The 19,280-nt window shown below is 41.5% G+C and overlaps 2 protein-coding genes across 7 annotated transcripts in view; one reads left to right on the top strand and one right to left on the bottom strand.

The window, feature by feature from the left end:
- The window catches only part of LOC106814828 (tankyrase-1-like), a 57,558-nt gene extending 51,009 nt beyond the window's left edge, over positions 1-6,549 (bottom strand). For 2 of the 3 annotated variants that reach the window (XR_001394672.1, XM_014819189.1), the window contains exon 1: positions 3,417-3,489. The gene's annotated coding sequence lies outside the window, so the exon portion shown is untranslated. Of the gene's footprint in view, positions 1-3,416; positions 3,490-6,501 lie in introns of those variants that run through there. The other variant, XM_014819206.1, reaches the window with a different exon arrangement.
- LOC106814803 (coiled-coil domain-containing protein 108-like) overlaps positions 3,581-19,280 on the top strand; it is a 72,052-nt gene continuing 56,352 nt past the window's right edge. For 3 of the 4 annotated variants that reach the window (XR_001394667.1, XM_014819171.1, XM_014819160.1), the window contains exons 1-6: positions 3,581-3,723; positions 13,395-13,482; positions 13,839-13,953; positions 15,660-15,798; positions 15,971-16,101; positions 16,715-16,914. Coding sequence is in view for 3 of the 4 variants with exons in the window: in XM_014819171.1 (XP_014674657.1) it covers positions 13,410-13,482; positions 13,839-13,953; positions 15,660-15,798; positions 15,971-16,101; positions 16,715-16,914 (658 nt within the window). In the remaining variant the exon portion in view is untranslated. Of the gene's footprint in view, positions 3,724-13,394; positions 13,483-13,838; positions 13,954-15,659; positions 15,799-15,970; positions 16,102-16,714; positions 16,915-19,280 lie in introns of those variants that run through there. The other variant, XM_014819179.1, reaches the window with a different exon arrangement.

Here is a 19,280-nt window from a genome sequence, read left to right as displayed (position 1 = left end):
AAACGAGCCAGGTCAGACAGAGGTCAGGGCGACGTAGACCTTATCTGTGATATTTGCCTATCAATCACTGTTGTGTGACACTGGAGATAACTAGGTGTAGCTTTACTAGTACTAGATTTTATATATTAAATGTCCTTATATAATATCTTACTGAAAAAAACATTGGTATGAGTAACTGATACATTTTACAATATAAAACAGAGTATAGGTGGTTAAAGATTAATGGCGACTTGTGTAACCCCAATAGAAAGGATATAGATAGATTTCACATGACGTCACGGCCTGTGGTCACGTGATACGGGTCGCCATCTTCTAGGTCAAGTGTGTTAGTCAGCCGGTTGCGCAACACTGCCAACATGTCACTAGTTCGAAACATCGTATTTTAACCAGATTTGAACAGCTCAAAACTTTTGCCACGAATTCCCGATCGCTCAAGAATTGAAAGAACTGACTACGAATAAATACGAATCAGTTAAGAACTTCACGAACTGATTACGATTCAACTACAAATCCTAAAATTTATCAATTCGTAGCGATTCGTGGGATTCGTGGTCTGTGTGGAATAGAGGCATAAGTCTAGCGCTAGTCTAGCGGCGAATCGCCGGCGATCGCTTGACCTACAAGATGGCGGCGGGTAAACTAAGTGCCCGTATGTGTGACGTCAGTGAAAACTATGTATAGGGGGAATAAAGATAAATGATGATTTTTGTGAATCAGGGGATATACGGATGGAATAATGATGAATGTAGATTTATTTTTCTGTCACACACAAACTTTTTATAAAAATCTGCCAAACATAAATTTTATCAGTATGAGTATTATTTTACGATCTCATTGCTTCAAGATGGAGAACGTGTACTTGATATATTTTCATAGCACATATATATATAACTAACTTTAACATTATATAGCTAATAATGTAGAATATATATTAGGGCTAACGATCCACCGAAATCAAATCGGATCGCGATTCTCTTCCCTCGATCCGATCCTCAATATTTTTCCCCGTATTTTCGATTCCACTTCGATACCACTTTTTTCCTCCAATAGATGGCGGCACTACGCTATATACTGTGGAGTGTTACTCACCAATTTTACTCGCGATGTGCTTTACAGTGTATATATATCCATAGAGATGTATAAATAGTATACATCTCTATGATATATACTCTCTAGACTCTTCTAGTCTATTCACCATTTAGGTAGTTATTGGCAATTTCTAATAATTTATTATTGCAAAATAAGAAAAATATAAATAAAATAGAAAAACATTTCAATATTTTGGGAATCGAATCGGAAGGAATCGAATCGAGAGGGTAATATCGGAGAACTGGATCGAATCTGAGAGGCTTGTGTATCGTTACAGCCCTAATAATATATATATATATAATATAAAATATAGCTAATAAAGAACTTCCATAAGAATCTAAAGTAACAATTTGATTGATTGTCTAGCGGCTAGAACAGGACACACGAATTCATTTTCTGTAGGTATGTGCTACAAGTAGTGATGGATAGGGTCTATGTCTCCCTGGGTATGCCGGAGCGTACCCTGGGTACGGTCGGTATACCGCGAACATACCCTGGTAACTATCTGATATGGTTAGGGTTAGGAGTAGGCGTAGGTGACCTCCTAGACTCGTTAGTGGAGTAGGCGAGGTACGGTCCGGCATATTAGATAGTACCAGGGTACGTTGCCGGCAGTACCCAGGGAGACATAGACACTGGCAGCGTAAGTGACCAAGACACCTTCACCCTGAGAATAGTTACACTCATTACTTTCTTATTTCTAATTAATTGCTATTAACATTATATAATACATTGTTCTTTATAGTGTTTTAACATCTAACCTTGTTATATAAATAATGTACTAGATTGTTAAAAGTTATTGCCCACATTGTAGTAGTCCAGGTACATATTGATGAATCTTTTCTATTTGATAAAATCTCTAAAAAATCTCTAAAACAACTAACTTTGTTTGATAAATAATGTACTAGATGTTCAAATTTTGCCCACGATTCTGTATATTGATGAAGCTACACTAGTGCCATGCAGTGGCAAGTGGGCAGGCACAGGCACTTGGACCGTTTCAATAATAAAATGATGGTTAATAAATACAACTTGTCAGTACTACTACTAGCCCTACCAGTACCAGTACCAGCAATAGTCTTAATGTTTGATATAACTTCACTTCAACACCGTCCAATACACCGCTGCAACACATATAGCCCGCACGCCATTGTGCATGCACAGATACACAGTAGGTTAGAGCTCTAACCTACTGTGTATCTTAGCTCCAAGAAACGCGTATTGCTAGGGTATAGGAATACCGTTGAACACATGCTGCAGCTAAACACGTAGTTGCCTTATAATCCAAGTATCGCCAAAGAACAGCAGGTCCACACATGTGATATACCAATGAATCAGTAAACGTCCACCTTCTTGTAACATCAGTGCGCTACGATGCGCTGGTACTTACGAGGTTACAGGCAACCTTTTGAGACAAATGCAACCAAATTATATGAATTTGCCACCATGTTTTGCTATCATTCCGACTGTGACTAAATCTGCAATGGATCGAACAAAGGAAATTAAACGATCTGCGGTCATCAAGTAAACCACCCCTACATCCGAGAACATGTCATCTAAGGTTTTTTACAAATGGCCCAGACATTTTCGAACATCGTTTCACTTGCTTTGTGTGTGTAATTGCCTTGAGAGCCATCGTACATATTTCTGTAGTATTTTCTAGCGAGTCTATTCCGTTTCGGGTTTTCCGTGCCTTGCTAAACATGGCGTTAAAGCTGATTTGAAAGTTGATATGCTGTGAGAATTAGCAGATTATTACCGTGGAATTAAGAGATACATTCTGTTTAGAAGCAGGACAACTGTGAGTTAACGTTCATATTTTTAAACAAGGCAAGTTAAAGGTGGTAATGGAATAGTTTTTATTTGAGATATACAGAGTTATTCATCTAGATCTGCAGAGGTGATAGGTTTTTTGTATGGAAGGGTGTCAGGCTGTATAGACAATCCGTCGCACAGCCTGGTCGGGCTACTGTGTATCTGTGCATGCACAATGGCGTGCGGGCTATATGTGTTTGCAGCGTCTATTGGACGGTGTTGAAGTGAAGTTATATCAAACATTAAGACTATTGCTGGTACTGGTACTGTAGGGCTAGTAGTAGTACTGACAGAGTTGTATTTATTAACCATCATTTTATTATTGAAACGGTCCAAGTGCTGTGGTGGCAGGGCTCCAGTGCCGTGGGCGTGGCGTAGAGTCAGACCTAGTAACTACCAATTGTAATTGTTTTATATTCAGTGTTGCCACTCACTCTAATTTTAAAATGCCATGTACAAGCCTATTATTTAGACTGAAATTTCTAAATATGGTGTAATAAAACACTACTTACGCAATGCATACGAGGTATTCACACTTATTTCCTTCAGTTTACGTATTTATGCAGTCGCGTGAACTTGCCCGTCACAACTAGTGGCGCCACAACAACACAGCGAATAAGTGGAGCAGTCGAGAACGAATGAAAACAATTTAAGTTTTGTGTTGAAAGATGGCGTGCTTAGCGATGAGAGGAGAGTAAAGTAATAAATTTTGTTACAATAATTATGTGTTGCGGGCCAAAGATAGTTTGTATGTTGATGTATTTATCTCTTGTTGCTGACCAAGATCTTCGTCCACCAGTACCTCACATGCAAGTCGAAGTAAGGACACATTGTGAGATGCAGCTAGCTTTGTCCGCACGCAGACGTTTAGACCGAATAATTCTGTCCATATAACCTTTTTTATATTTTGGTGAGGGTTATATTGGGGCCTGTATAACCAGTGCTCAATTTTTTGGAGGTTGATTGGAGTTGGAGGTGCAGGAGGTTTTCAAGTTTTTTGGGGGGTTGTCCGGAGGACAACCAAGAGAGTAGCATATGGTTGTCCCTCAAGAGTTTTGGTTGTCCGGATATTATTTAAACGCTTGTGGCTATATTGCCGCAGCCGGCACGGTCTTTCGTTTTCCTAAATGCCCGCAGTTCTTAACCCTAACTCTAACCCTAACCCTAAACCTAACAAAAACCCTAACTCTACGCCTAAACCTAACCCTAACCCTAACACCTAACCCTAACCCATAATCCTAACTCTAACCCTAATTACCCTTATTTACTTTGAGATAACGCTAAAAATTAAAAACTGCGGGCATTTAGGGAAAATCGAAGACCGTGCCCGGCAGCCGTCAGATATACCGGCTGCCGGGCATATAGCCACTGTGTTATTTAAAACATGTGCTACATGCGCTTCTGCTCACGTGATGCTCAGTGCCTGTAAAGCCAAAAGGCCTAATCATGTACATTTTGTACGTATTGCAGTGACAACAGACATGGCCATTCGCATTGTTTCACTCATTATATAAAGAGAATAAAATATTGGTAATTAATGTGGTAAATGATGCTGGGATCAATGACGTATAATAACAGTAATTAAAAGTTGCATGCAATTTATTTCATAACATTTACATTAACACTGTGTCAAATCACAGATGAGCAAAAATAAAAAATAAAAAATAAAAATAAAAAATTAATTTAGAGGTTGGACACCGGACAACCACAGAAGTAATTTGTAGTTGCCCGAGAGAAAATCCAGTCGTCACGGACGACCGGACGACTGTTAAAATTGAGCCCTGATAACCCTCACCAAAATATAAAAAAGGTTATATGGGACAGAATTATTCGGTCTAGCAGACGTTATAACTCGGCTTTGCTAATCTGAGGGTGCGGGTTTAAGTTTAACAGTGCTCATTATTTACTGGGGTCTGCGTTGGCTCAGACTACAGCTAGCTCAGTCTAGTAATACTAATAGTAAATACCTAAAATAGTAAACTACCTAGTATTATTATTAATAAGTAAAGTAACTAACTTTTCAGGTTACGTCATAACTTAGCCCGACGAGGCTGTAGCCTGTACGACTGATTGCCTATACAGGGTCTTCTAACGTCACTGCGACTAGGGGCAGCGCGTCTCCCAAGTCCGAAAGGCGCCAAATTATTTTTATTTTTTTATTTTTTTTTAATTAGGGATAGGGGAAGGATTAGGGTTAGGATTAGGGTTAACTGATTTTATTAATTGTTAATTAATAATGCGCCATCTAGCAGATCACTATCTCTCCCCTGAGTCGGACTTGGGAGACGCGCTGTCCCTAGTGGCATTCTTCTAACGTACTCTAGCAAGACCGTTTCTTGGAGCTAGTCATAACTCACATGGCTGGATTTGTTTCAATCAATAAACTCGATCATGATTCAGCTGCCTGTCTATGAACTAATTCGTTTCAGGGGTAGCAGACTTTGATGACCTTCGGGTCTTTCGCCACCCCTGTGCTTCATCTAACAAATCATGTACTGTGACCTGTCATTCTCATATGCATAACTTCCATTGTACACTCACTGTATGAATGTATGTCTTATGCACAAATAAACATCTTTGAAGCTTGAATCTTGAATCACAATAACTTGGTACCATGCAAACATGTTTTCGCAAATGTGATATTGACAGCCGCCTAACTTTCGACAAACACATCAGGAACATAAATTTGCAGCAGGGCATCACGCCAGTTAAATTCTCTAAAATGATTCGGAAAATACTTAGATTACAAATCCAGACTTTAAATATACTTGTTGTAAAATCAAATCTTACTGCCTCAGCAAAATTCAACTACTGCCCTGCCATATGGGCCAATTAAGTATGGCACTACACTGTACACTACATGGGAAAAGATTAACGAACTTGAACAAATAGTGAAATACAGAGACGAGCACTCTGCTTTGTCGTTGGTCAAGACTCATGGTGGCCACACCTACGAAGATCGTTGAATAATTTCATCGAATCGGTTCCCATAAAAATAAGTTTATCTCAGTTAGATCCATAATAAGTTATAATTACTTACAACGACGAGATTTTCGTCCATCTCTCCGATAGACTTCCTCAGTCGATGTAAGTAATTAGAACTTATTATGGATCTAACTGAGGCTGAGAGGGTCTATGTCCCCCAGGGTACTGCCGGAACGTACCCTGGTCCTGTCTAATATGCCGGACCGTACCTCGCCTACTCCACTAACGAGTCTAGGGAGTCGCCTACGCCTACTCCCTAACCCTAACCCTAACACTAACCCTAACCCTAACCCTAACCATATCAAATAGTTACCAGGGTACGTTCCGGTATACCGGACCGTACCCAGGTTACGTTCCGGCAGTACCCTGGGGGACATAGACCATATGAGCCTAACTGAGATAAACTTATTTTTATGCCTACGAAGGTCTTCTAGCCCACACCAATCTTCCTAGCTTAGAACTGGGGCGAGTTAAAATAAGACCATTGCTACAGAGCGTCAGAAGTGTACAAAGCTAATACTAATAGTAATAAAATTACATGGGCAAACCCCAACCTATATAAAGAGTCTTTTCAAATACTGGTGCACCCCTTACAACTTTCAAAATACAAACTCTTGCTCTTCCCGACCATAGAATAGCTCATGGCAAATAATCTTTTCGGTATCATATAGCGCTTGGTTGTGGTCAACTACCCTCCAACATCTGTCAGGTTACAGGCCTCTCTGTTGCAGATGTGCGATGTGCCGCTGACACCCCCAGCCCACCCCACCCCACCCACCCAACACGCAACAGACTGGGATGTGTTTCGATATGAATCATCAACTCGGCTGCTACTGTATTCTTCTCGCGACTTTTTCCATAATGTCTGTTTACTTGTACTTGTAGCACTCTTGCGACTGATCCTTGTAACATGTCTATATATCTTCTTTGCATTTTATTCGCTGTAATTGTTCTAACTTCTATACACATATATATCAGTCAATCCATCACATGCCATGCTCCAATATTCCTCAGTAGAATTTTTCTTTTAATCGACTAATAGTTTTAGCATCCTCGTGTGGTTATTGTTTTTATGTTTTAGTATTCGCGTGTTCTCGTATATGTATGTCAGTTGCCTTTACTACACGGGTTTTTACTGTAGTTGCTATGGTTTTTACATTTAGTGTCGCCTTGTACAATGTTATAATATAGTGTGCGTGATTTAGTGTTAGTAAAAGTACAAAAACTTAACTAGGGGGTACCTAGCTGCTCTGGTGTCATCACTTGTCACTTCCTAAGTTAGCACTTTTAATTAAGAACTTTTTTATTGCACTGGTGGTGAGGAACTTGCAAGCTCATGTTGATATATCTTTTACCAATGTACCATCCATTAATAAATAATGATAATAATAATAAGATGTGCTAAACTAATCCTGGGTGCTAAACTAAGATTTGGCCCTCAACAATCACGATATTGTGATTTATACAGTTATGCCTGGTTATAAAACGAAAGTAATTGTTGCCGCTGTTGGCGTGCCTTTAAAGGGCCGGACACACTAGGCGATTAAATCGGGTGTTAAACTAGTGTGTCCGGGTCGGCGATTTAGTCGCGCGATTGTACAATTCATCAGCCAATCAGAGTTGTTCAATGATACTGACGTAATAGCGATGTTTCATGTTTAGTATGTCATGTCATGTAATAGCGATGCACGCACGTGCGCGCACACGCACGCACGTGTACGTGCACATGCACGCAGGCACGTACGCACGCACGCATGCATGCAGGTGAACGTGCACACGCACGCACGCACGCACGTATACGTGCACACACACGCATGCAGGCACGCACGCACGTGTACCTGCACACACACGCACGCACGCACGCACGCGCACACTCACACACGCACGCAGGCACGCATGTGTACGTTCACACGTACACGTGCGCGCGTGCGTGCGTGTGAACGTAGCACGTGCGTGCCTGCGGTGGCGTGTGTGAGTGGCGTGGCGTGTTCATGTTATACCCGTGCGTGGGCGTTGCCTGCATCGTGTGTGTGCACGTATACGTGGCGTGGCGTGCGTGCGTAACGACGTGCGTGGCATGTGCTGTGCGTGTGCGGCAGTACACGTGCGTGGCGTGCATGTGTGGCGTGTGCACGTAACACGTGCGTGCGTGCGTGGCGTGAGCTGTGGCACGTAGCACCCTGCCTCGCGCCGTGGCGTGCGTTGTGCAAGTAAGCTACGTGCGGCGCGTGCGTGCGTGCTGTGCGTGGTGCACTTTACACGTGCGTACATGCGTGGCTGCGGACATGGCGTGTGCACGTATACGTGCGTGCGGCAGCGTGCGTATGCAGCCATATATGCGTGCTCGGTGCGTGCGTTGAGCATTGCCGGCTGAACCTGCGTGCGTCGCCTGCCGTGCGGTGTGCACCGTACATGTGCACGTTTTGATCTATGTGATTAAATCGGCCGCGGGGAACTAAATGGCCCGGCGATCTGAGTGGAGCACACTAGGTGACTTTTCACCCCGGCTGATTTAGTCGCCCGATTTAATCACCGCTAGTGTTCGTCGCGGCCTTTATGCGCTAGAACTGTAGAAGCGAGGAGGCAAACGCTCAAGTTAGAAACTGAAGTGAACATTTGAAATTATTTATTAGTTCTGGGGCCGCGATATTAGAATATCATGCTTCGCCAGGCTGGTGCTCCTATACGCTTCAGAACTGGTGCCATTCAGCGTAAAGATGCGAGATGGGTATCCAAAAACTATCATGATAATTTGAAAGGTAGAGAGTATCAGCAACATCCCCAACAGAGTTACACAAATGCTGATATACATCATGATATGTACAATTGTTGTAAGTGTTATGGCGCCTGTCACACATTGGACGATTGTTAGACAGCGTATGGCCGGAGGTATCAAAAATTTCTGCTAAACGGCTGGCATACGCTGACTATGCGATGTTTTTTCAGTTGGGGCTATATCATAGGCGTATTCATAACGAGTTGGAGCGTATACTTAACGCATTAGTAATGTATATAGAAGCGTTTCGATATACTTATGAAGATACTAGCTTATACCAAACGAATGCTTAGGGGTGTTGCCGGCGTTCTACATAACTTAATGGCCCAAGGATAGTCTATACGTTGTGCAGGATAGCGCGCGAAAAAAAGAAAGCAGAAATGCCAAGACGTATGCAGGTGATCTACGGCCCTAGTATAAAAGGGCTGCCCGCTCGATGATTTCAAATCGTATTCCGACAACTACCCACTGATCAATTAGACCCAGCCGGACAAATTACACCCCCGGACAATTACCCACGTAGGAGCTAATTACCTCACCCGACGATTTACCCACCAGGAGATTACCCACCAGACAATTACCCACCAGGATCAATTACCGCACTAGGACAATTACCTACGCAGAGGGCAATTACGCGCAGCTTAGGACAACTACGCCGACGCCGGACAACTTACCCACGACGCGGACAATTATCCAGCTGCAGGAGCAATTACCATCCGGACAATTAGGCCCACCAGGACAATTACGCCACGGCCCACCCAGGATTACTCCTATCCCCGCCCCCCCACGCAACTCTACACACCAGCCCGCGCTACAGTAATGATGATTCATCGCTAACGGACTCACTTCATGATTTTTTTTTCATAATTTGCAAACTTCAAGCAGTTTGGCTGATACTGCTGACCTATTTTGACTTATTTGCGACATTTTCCGATCACCCGATATAAGACGTGTTTGGCACAGTGACGTCATAGAGCAGGTCAGGCGTGTATTTGTATGTGTCATGGTTGGGCAGAGAGCGAAGGGCGTGTCTGTTGACATTCACAGATGATCGTGCGCGTGCGTGCGCTGCGTGCCGTGGCGCGTGTGGCAGGTACACGTTTCGTAGCGTGCGTGCTCGTTGTGGGCGTGTGCAGGTATATCGCTGTGTAGACTGTGTGGGGCATAGTGTTTCGTCGCGTGCGATAACGTGCGTGTGTGTGGCAAGGTAGACGCGTGCACTGCATGGGCACGTAAGACGTGGCGTGCGTGGCGTGCGTGGCTTCGTGCGTGCGTGGCGCACGTACAGCGTTGCGTGCATGCGTGCCGTGGCGTGCGTGTGCACGTATCGTACAAGTATCATGCATTTGCTTGCTGCCAACGTTAAAGCTGCGGCATGGTGCGCATAATGAGTTAATGTTTTATACAACATGAAACACTGCGCTATTGAAGTTCATATCGGGCAAGTATCGGCTCAGCGCTGGCGCATCAGCAGCGCGGAAGTGAGGCGCAGCACCATGGCACCACGTACAGTCAGAGCATTTTGGGTTCGCTTAATACAATAGCGCGCCGTTCACGGCGGAGCGAAGGAACTCGGTCTGAAAACTGACGGCGCGTGTCAAATGCGTCCGGGACGCACGCGTTCACGACCGGAGCGTTTTCTTCGTACGAAAACGACTCGGGTCGGAACAACGGCGCGAAGTCCTGGTTGCATTTTTGCCGTGTGAACGCGCCGACTGGGTTGGAATTAGTACGTCACAACAGCGAAAGTAAACTAGAATAGTTGAAGTCAGTCAGCAAAGACCTCTGATCTTGTTTAATTCGCATTGTCGCCTTGGACGCCATTGTATTTTTTTTCTGCAGCTCGCATCTTCGGCATAGCATAAATGTGAAGGCTCTCTACAACGACGGCTCCCCGTGTCGTTTTTCGACAGCGGGTCGTTTTCGAGCCGAGTTCCTTCGCTCCGTGTGAAGCGGCTAATGAATAAGCATATATTTATTTTAGAAGGGCGTGCTCGGCCACGCGCAGGCCTGGCCAGTCGCCGCATCGCGTTTATCTCTTGTAGTTGTTGTTCTTGTTATTCTTCAAGTTAAATTTATTAGCGCTGCTATTGCAATTCGCGGTAGAATGTCACACTCGCGTAAATAAGAAAGCAGCAGGCGACGGCGACACGCGCTCATCGTAATTACTTTCGGCGTAGACATTAGTAATACTCTGGCCTACGGGACAGTGGCTGGCGAGTACTCGCCGGAGCGTGCGCTGCCGCGCGGCATCTAAGTCGCTCGCATGATGCTGAGTCCATCTTTGCAATCTTTCCGGCTCGCAATATCCTACCATAAAGGCGTGTTCGATTTATCGATGCGCTGAAATTGGCGAGTCTGCTGCCCTCAAGGCGTTGTTAAAATTCGGAATTTATTGAATAGGCATCATTAGATGTATGTATTGCGATATAATGGATAATGCATGTGTTTTCAGAATGTAGGCATATCAGCTACCTGTATCAGCAATGCAAATAAAAACTAAAAATCTGTATACGATTCAAGAGATGAATATGTGAAAACTAATGATTCTAAAACACTCATATTAGACAATTCAGTTTATGATTTGAAACTTTATTCAGAAATTCTATTCTGTTACACAAGCATTCAGCCATGTACCATGTGTTTTCATTTTTGGGCGCGCACTGTCCTAGAATTATTGTTATATACTATTCATGAAGTGAAAGTAAAGGAATGTAGCATATGCAAAATATAGCAGTACTTCCCACAAGTGGCAGACTTACATGACGCTTATAACAAGAATTTATATATCACGCTGTGAAAATTGACTAATTAAGTACGTTTATATTTTTTGCAGTAAAGTAGTGAATGTATTTGTCATGTGGGTCAAATTGCTGATAATATCATCAATCCTACAAAATATAAGGCTCCAGGCACAAAATGCACGATACGATGCAGCCTAGAATTAATGCGTCAAAATTGCAGCCGGCATTTTGGCCACTCAAATAAAAAGGAATTTTTTCGGAGTGGGCATGCTCTTCCCCCCCCAGCTTCAGCACAAGTATTTAACACTTGTAAAAATAATTCTTGTAAATTCAGCTATACCTTCCCACTCACGTACGACAGCACACGCACGCACAACAAGCCGATGCCAGCATATCGCAGCACACGCTACAAGCCAGTTACATAACATAATGTAGCATGGCGCAAGAGCAAGATGCATTTGGAGTTACAAGCTTCGTCATTATAGGGAGGTGTAGGGGCGACTCCTCGCGCCCCCCCCGTCATTATGCGACGCGCTGTTCTCCTGACACAATGGGTAGACATTTTCTCTCTTTTGGCCAGATCATACATTATGTTTGCAGCGGACAAAAATTTACGCGCAGGGGGAATTTTTATCCTTATGGAAGGTTAGGTGGGTAATTGTGCCCTGGCGGGTAATTGTCGCTGGTGGGTATTGTCCTGGTGGGTAATTGTCCTGGTGGTAATTGTCCGGGGGTTAATTGTCCGCTGGTCGGTAATTGTCCTGGTGGGTAATTTGTCGCGGGTGGGTAATCGTCCTGGGTGGGTAATTTGTCCTGGTGGGTAATTGTCCGCGGGGGGTAATTGTGCCGGTGGTTCAATTGTCCAGGGGTAGTTGTCCCTAGAATGCGATTCAAATCATAACGCACTACGAGCATCACAGTATCAACATCACGTCGCTAGTAACAACATGCCAATTACCATCTCTTTATACTACCAATTCCCCTCAAACGCCTGCAATACGCCCCATATACGGTAGTGTACAGTTAGAAAAGCACGTTCAGTAAGTTCTGTGAGTCGTCCGGAACACGTAAAATCGTACTAGGCATACGTCAATATGGCGTTGGAGATAAGTTACACATAGGTTTCAAAGGGCACGTTACTCATAAGTTAGAAATAAGGGTTTTGGGTAGCGCTAGACAGATTATCGTCGAGCGTATTTGTCGAAGTAACCGTGTGTCGAACGTGTGTCAACGATCGGCAACTTGCCTTACAACTCTATGGCCCGCGTATCGCGGGACCGTATGGGCATGAGCGGCTGCATACCCGTGCGGAAAATTTGAAGGGCCATGCCTAAATTTTTAGACAACCTCGCCGTATAAAACGACGTATACGCGCGCGTGCTTTCAGCGTGCTTCATCCGTGCTTCAGGCGTGCTTGCAGGGCGTGGCTTGCCAGCCGTGCTTCCAGCGTGCTTCAGCGTGCTTCCAGCGCGCTGCTTCACGTGCTTCACGCGCGTGCCTTCAACTTATACAAAGCTACCGCATAACTTATTCGACGTACGCCGCAGCGTATTCACCGAGAGCAAATTTTTTATAACCGTCGCGGCATACGCCCTGGCTAAATCGGTCAATGTGTGAGCAGAGCCAATTAGACTACCGCTGCACCCAGGATCTGATGTCCCCCCCCCAGGGTACTCGCGCCGGAACGCGTAGCGCCTGGGTAGCCGGTCCCCGGCCTATATAGCAGAACGTTACCCTGGTAACTATCTGATATGGGGTTAGGGTTAGGTTAAGGGCCAGTAGGCGTATGTAGCGACTGCGCCTAGACTCGTTTAGTGAGTAGGCGAGGTAGCGGGTCCGGCATATTTAGATATGTACCAGGGTAGTTCCGGTATACCGGACCGTACCCAGGGTACGTTCCGGGAGTACCCTGGGGGACATAGACCCTCTCAGCGTTAGATTCCAATGGCATTCATTTATCTAATAAAAAGCAAAACTTTTTTTAGGTGTAAAAGTCTATAATGAACATGATGAGAATAGGTCAGAAGATGAAAACGGTTACAAGAAATTCAGAAAAGCAAAGCCTTTACCATAGTACGTATTGCCAGATTCAGGTGCTTCAATGTTCTCAGACCATATTATATAAAACACACATTTTAATAAACGATAGCTCGTAAAATTTCCATTTTACCTCGTCTCAAGGCTAATAATATATGATGCAGTGTTCTTGAGTCAGGGTTGGTAGTTTGCAACTGACCATCTACGAATTTCTTTGATGGTGACAAGTAGTTTAATAACAGGGCACATGTGTTCTGTTTAATTTACTTTGTAGCTTTTGTATCTTTCATGATATCAGCATATATCTTATTCAGGAGAATATTTGACTATATAGATCGAATAGTATAGTATATATATGTAGCTGCATTTAAATAACGATTTCTTTGTAACAGGTTTGGAAATTAAAGGTGATATGACATGGCAAAGCTGGAAACCAAATGCAGAGTATGTGAAATATATTGTGCTTAAAAATGTCCAACAAAATACGACCATAAAGATCACACACAGGTAAAAACCAATATAGTTGTTATTAGGTTTGCTATTGTATTATATTTAAAGAAGAACGTTGATGTAGGTGGAATTCATGGCTTTAGATAAATCAGGTTTAAATTATGCTAAATACTTAATTTTGAGGTTTAATATTCACTAAGAACGTTTTTTAAAATGATTTAAAATCTATCAGTGATCGCTTGCATACAATGCCAGCGGTGCCACTGGCAACTGCCACCCCATATTGTACTCTTGGCAACTATTTTTTAACTGCGTATAACAGGCAAGCTAGGGCATTTATTATTAATTGATTTAAGAGAAAGGGAAGAAAGAATGCAATATTCTAACACAATTCGCCATTAGTATTTTTATTTATTTAATGGACATTTTTATGGTTTTATCACCTATATAACTTTTAACGTCTTCTAGAAGAGCAATAAATGTGATAATTGTGAATATAGTGTCTGCATGGCTTTCTCTATTTTTATTACCAATTTACCATTTACTACTTAATACTAATTCTCTATTTTTGTAAGAATGAATGTGGACGAATTAGTCGATGTCTTATTTTAACAGAGTAATGTTGGTCTCTGCTATCAGTGTATAAAACCAACTCTGCATGGTATATGAGGGAGAGAAGAGTATAGCTGTGTATAGAAGCTTTATGAGGTGCCAAAAGTAAGAGGGGAGAAGCTAGAGAAGGAGACAAACTAGAGGATGGGACAAGCTAGGGGAGTGGATAAAGTAGATGAGAAGAGGCAGAGGAAGAAGATATGGCAGACGTGTATGTAGGGGAGAGGGAGGCGAAGAGGAGGATCAGAAGATGGAGGAAGGGATGGTGGAATAGGTAGCACAAGTAAACGTTGTGTAGGAGGTAAGAACCCAGAAGAGGTTGAGGAAGTAGAGCGCAAAATTTCTGCTGAAAGAATCATCCATGATTGGCAATTTCCAGGTGAATTGCGCATGCGAAAAAATAGCAGGTGCTAGTGTGCTAGTATGAATATCAGAATGAAATGCATTTCCAAATTGATGTTCTTCTTCCTCTTCCATTAATACGGAGCATAACTCATGGACATAGAAAGCATACGTATATACTCAGTCGTTTATAGTGACCCTGGCACTGAAATAAATGAATAAATATTAAGCCACTGTGTTATGCAGGTTTATAATTAATTACATAATATTATGACAGTAGTTGGTGGGATGCAGTGTCATTTGTAACGCATGGTCATCGAGGTGTAATGTAATAAAAAATGTTATACTTATAGTAATGAATTCATGCAATAATTGTCCTGAGCATATTGAGCTGTGTTTAATTTAGCAAATATCACTGGAAATCCGTGCATTTGCGTCGGTAAAACCAATTAACTATATCCAGAATATATAGAATGAAAAGCATATAAACTAGAGTCTATGTGCTCTTGATAGAATATATATAGGAGTTGTTTAGTTTACTGTCTTCACATTCCATATTCGTGTTTCTACTATTTTAAAAGTAGAGCTCTGCTATAAACCAATTTCCAGTCGCAAGCACTTCTCTGTAAGAAGTAAGAAGGTAAGAAGCGGTTGTGGCGTTAGCCTCAGCACCTATCAAGCTGTATTTGTTATGTAATGAAATGTGATGTGTGCTGTGGGTGTATGTGGACATACCTTCTCTGTTTTTATAGTCAGTTCATGCATACAAACACAACAGTATAGTAATATTTGATTTATGCTCCAACCAGTGTCCCAAAGACAAAACACTTCTGTACACGGTTTCCTGAGCCGATCGTTCTGTGCACTGGAGCAAGTTTTACTCTGCCAGTAACCTTCCGACCTGAGCAGAAAGACGTGTATGAAGATGCAATTAACATCCAAACTTCGGTAGGGATATGACTGTTTCGAACTGCTGTGATCTATGTGAATCTATTATATTTGATCATGCATGTGAAGTCATCAGTTATCCATGTGGTATTCAACATTTAATAGTTCTAATTACTCCTGCATAATTATCACCATATTAATGAATACATACTTTTCTGCCTTATTATTACAGAAAGAAACTTTCACGATACCACTACGGGCCGTTTCACCACAGTGTGAGCTGGTTATACCTGCTGCAGTTGATGTTGGATTCTGTGCTCTAAGTCAGAAAACTACTACCCAATTTCAGATGCACAATTTAAGGTTGACGTTATTATGAGTTTGTTTTTGCCTGATGTAGGTGATATATTTAGTTTTTGTAGATGGAAGACATTATTTCAACAAACTGTGATGCACCAATACGAGAATGAAGTTCAAATGAATTATGATACTTTTTAACCTATATGTATGTATATGTGTCTGTATATATATATACACATTTATATCGGGGTTCTTCCCAGGCTAATAACACATGTTGGGTGTGACATCTCTTCAAAACTGAAGTAAATTTGAAACATCCTGTTAATCCTGTGACATTAGTTTTAAATTGACTAATCGGTATTCCTTAATTTCCAGCCTTTTTAAATATCTATGTTTCTGTATTTTTTCAACATTTTCTGTTCTTTAGGTGAAAATAAAATGCCCAAAATGACATAGAAGGTTAATAAATTTTCAGAAAATCTATGCTGTTTCGTGAGTAGGTACAACTCGCCCGTGTGCGCCTGGGTGCGTGTGCGACCAATGTATAATTTAAACTTATAGGAGAGCTCTGCTATGCCTTAGAATATTGCCAATCTACCCTCTCAACTGCATTTGCTTCTCAGTCATCGTAACCATAAATTATCATAAATTGAAACATTCGTCTACTGCATTTTAGTTCCATGCCAGCAGAATTTATGTGGGATGTTAGTCTGCCATTTAACATCAATCCAGCGGAGGGTGTTCTGTTACCACGGTCATCCCTCTTGGCAGAAACAACTTTCAGACCTGTGCTGGCAGAGGTTTACCAAGGGCAGGCTGTTTGCAAATATGGCCTGAAGGGAGATGAATACTGGTCTATGACATTGCATGGCACTGGTAAGTCCTGGAAACTCGTTTTACTCAAGGCTATACACCCAGCACTAAGAAGATGTAATAAGCTGATACTGTTCAGAAATTCCACAACTGATCAGACTTTCTTTACATAAAATATAAGTCTGCTAATTCATATCTAAATCCTTCACAGTCACGAGACTCACGAGTCACGACCTGTTGTTCGCCACTGAATATTGCATATATTTCGTTTGAATAGGTTCTAAATAACATAAGAATATATATGCAGTATTTTGATATCCATACACCTCATATAGAACTTTTAATATGCTAATGAGATTTCGATATAAGATAAATTGATTTTTCTCATGCTCTATAAATTCATTCAAGTATTCATATTTTGGTATTTTTTGCAGCAGAATGGTACGTATTGGAGCGTTCTTAGTACATAGGGCAAGCGTTATTTTAGGGAGTGTATCAGTTCTCTATAGGGACTGAAGGTTTTTTATTTGATATTCCCTATAATACGAAGCCATTTTATAAGGTTGTCTTAAAATTTTGGCGTAATAAGACTAAGTAATTGGCTATGTATGATAAAATTATGCACGGTCATTTTTATAATAATATTATATTTAAATCATAAATTAGATATTTAATGCCAAAGATAAGTGACAATCACACCGGTACATGGGAAACTTTGTTCCCAATACGAATATGTAAGGTTAATTCAGACATAGTTTTGTTGTATTCTTACTACTCGTATACACGTTTGATGTCACTTTAACCTACATGGCTTTTGATTACAGATATAAAATGTAATGCGCAATTTTTTCTGGGAGTACATATATATATATGTCACATGTTTTCCTAACCAGATACAGATACATGAATTTAATAAAATGCACACATCAATTTTGAACTGACACAGGTGTGCATAATTTTGTTGACAAATTGTCATTATTAACTCCTGATAGTATGCTTCCATACCCGAACAACGAGACCTTTGTAAAATAACAAACCACATAAAATCTTCTTACTCTGACATTTATCTTGGGACCTTTGCACAAAAATGCAAACAGTGACTTGTGATGTGAGGTATTTTGAGTGGGTGTAAACCCGGTATGAGCCACTCATGATGTGTCTTTTGTTCAAAAGTGCCCCGTCATCTTCTTGACAAAAAAATATTGTGGATCTGCCGGATTATTAAAACCACTTGTGGAAATGTATGTGGGTCAAGGTAAACTTGAGTAATATAAAAGACCGAGGCTCTGGTAGTGAGATACATAACACGGTTTGCAAGCATAGTGCCAGCTTCCTTCAATACAAGGTATGATTTGATTTTCTTGTCTATATATGCAACGTTTTACTAAAGGTTTAAGACTATATTTATTTGTTATTGTAAGTTTTTGGTTATGTTAGATTAATTATTAGTACAAATTCATGTGTTATATATATGTGATTTTTCATTATTTGGTTATGAATTTTAATTTAATACAGATAAACTTTCATTCCACTATAAACCAGTTTATGTATAAAATAGACATTTGGCGTAGATACATTTATGTAATGTTTACGTATATTTCTTTATTATTATTTGTTCTATACATTAAATGAGTAATGAATAATATGTAATAATAGTAGACAATAAATATATCATAACTCTCGTTTTTAGTCAGCCTAGAAACAAGAAAAGAAGTCGTGATGAAGCTTTCAACAACCATCCTTGTTGCCGTTTTGGCTCTTGTTCTGGTAAGTATAGTAAAATAAGAGAAGGGTTCTCCCCATGCAGGCATCCTGTGTCTGACATGCCTTCAATGCTGAGTCTAAATTGTGACATCCCATAAATCTCCTGACGTGCCATGATTGCCTAATCATCATGCCTTGATTTCCAACTATTCACTTTTGACAGCCTACCAACACAGTCATGGTGTGTTTTCAAAGCTTGATGTTTACATATATCCAAACTGATTTAGTTAACCTCCTGTGTATTGTGGCCACTTATATAATGCTTAATTGATTCAAATTAGCAATAAGGAAAAAATTGCTTGATTGCCCAACGTGCCTTCTGGAATTCCCAGAGAGAACCCGAAAAAGTGTAGAACCTACATTGATGTAGTTGTTGTATGTTATTTATATAGTGCTTGTTGTTCGATGAATTTAATCACATATTGATTAACTGGACACGCATTACTCACAAACCTGCAATGCATTTACAATTTCTGCTGTGCCTTTTTAGGTACTGGGTGTTGCCCATGCGTACCGTGGCTATGGAGGATACGGTAGAAGAAGATACGGTGGCTATGGAGGATACGGTAGAAGAAGATACGGTGGCTATGGAGGATACGGTGGCTTCGGAGGAGGATACGGTGGCTTCGGAGGAGGATACGGTGGCTTCGGAGGAGGATACGGTG

Source organism: Priapulus caudatus, unplaced genomic scaffold, assembly GCF_000485595.1.
Source record: "Priapulus caudatus unplaced genomic scaffold, Priapulus_caudatus-5.0.1 Scaffold27, whole genome shotgun sequence".
NCBI classification, from domain to species: Eukaryota; Metazoa; Priapulida; class Priapulimorpha; order Priapulimorphida; family Priapulidae; genus Priapulus; species Priapulus caudatus.
This window is presented reverse-complemented; position numbering and strand designations above follow the sequence as displayed.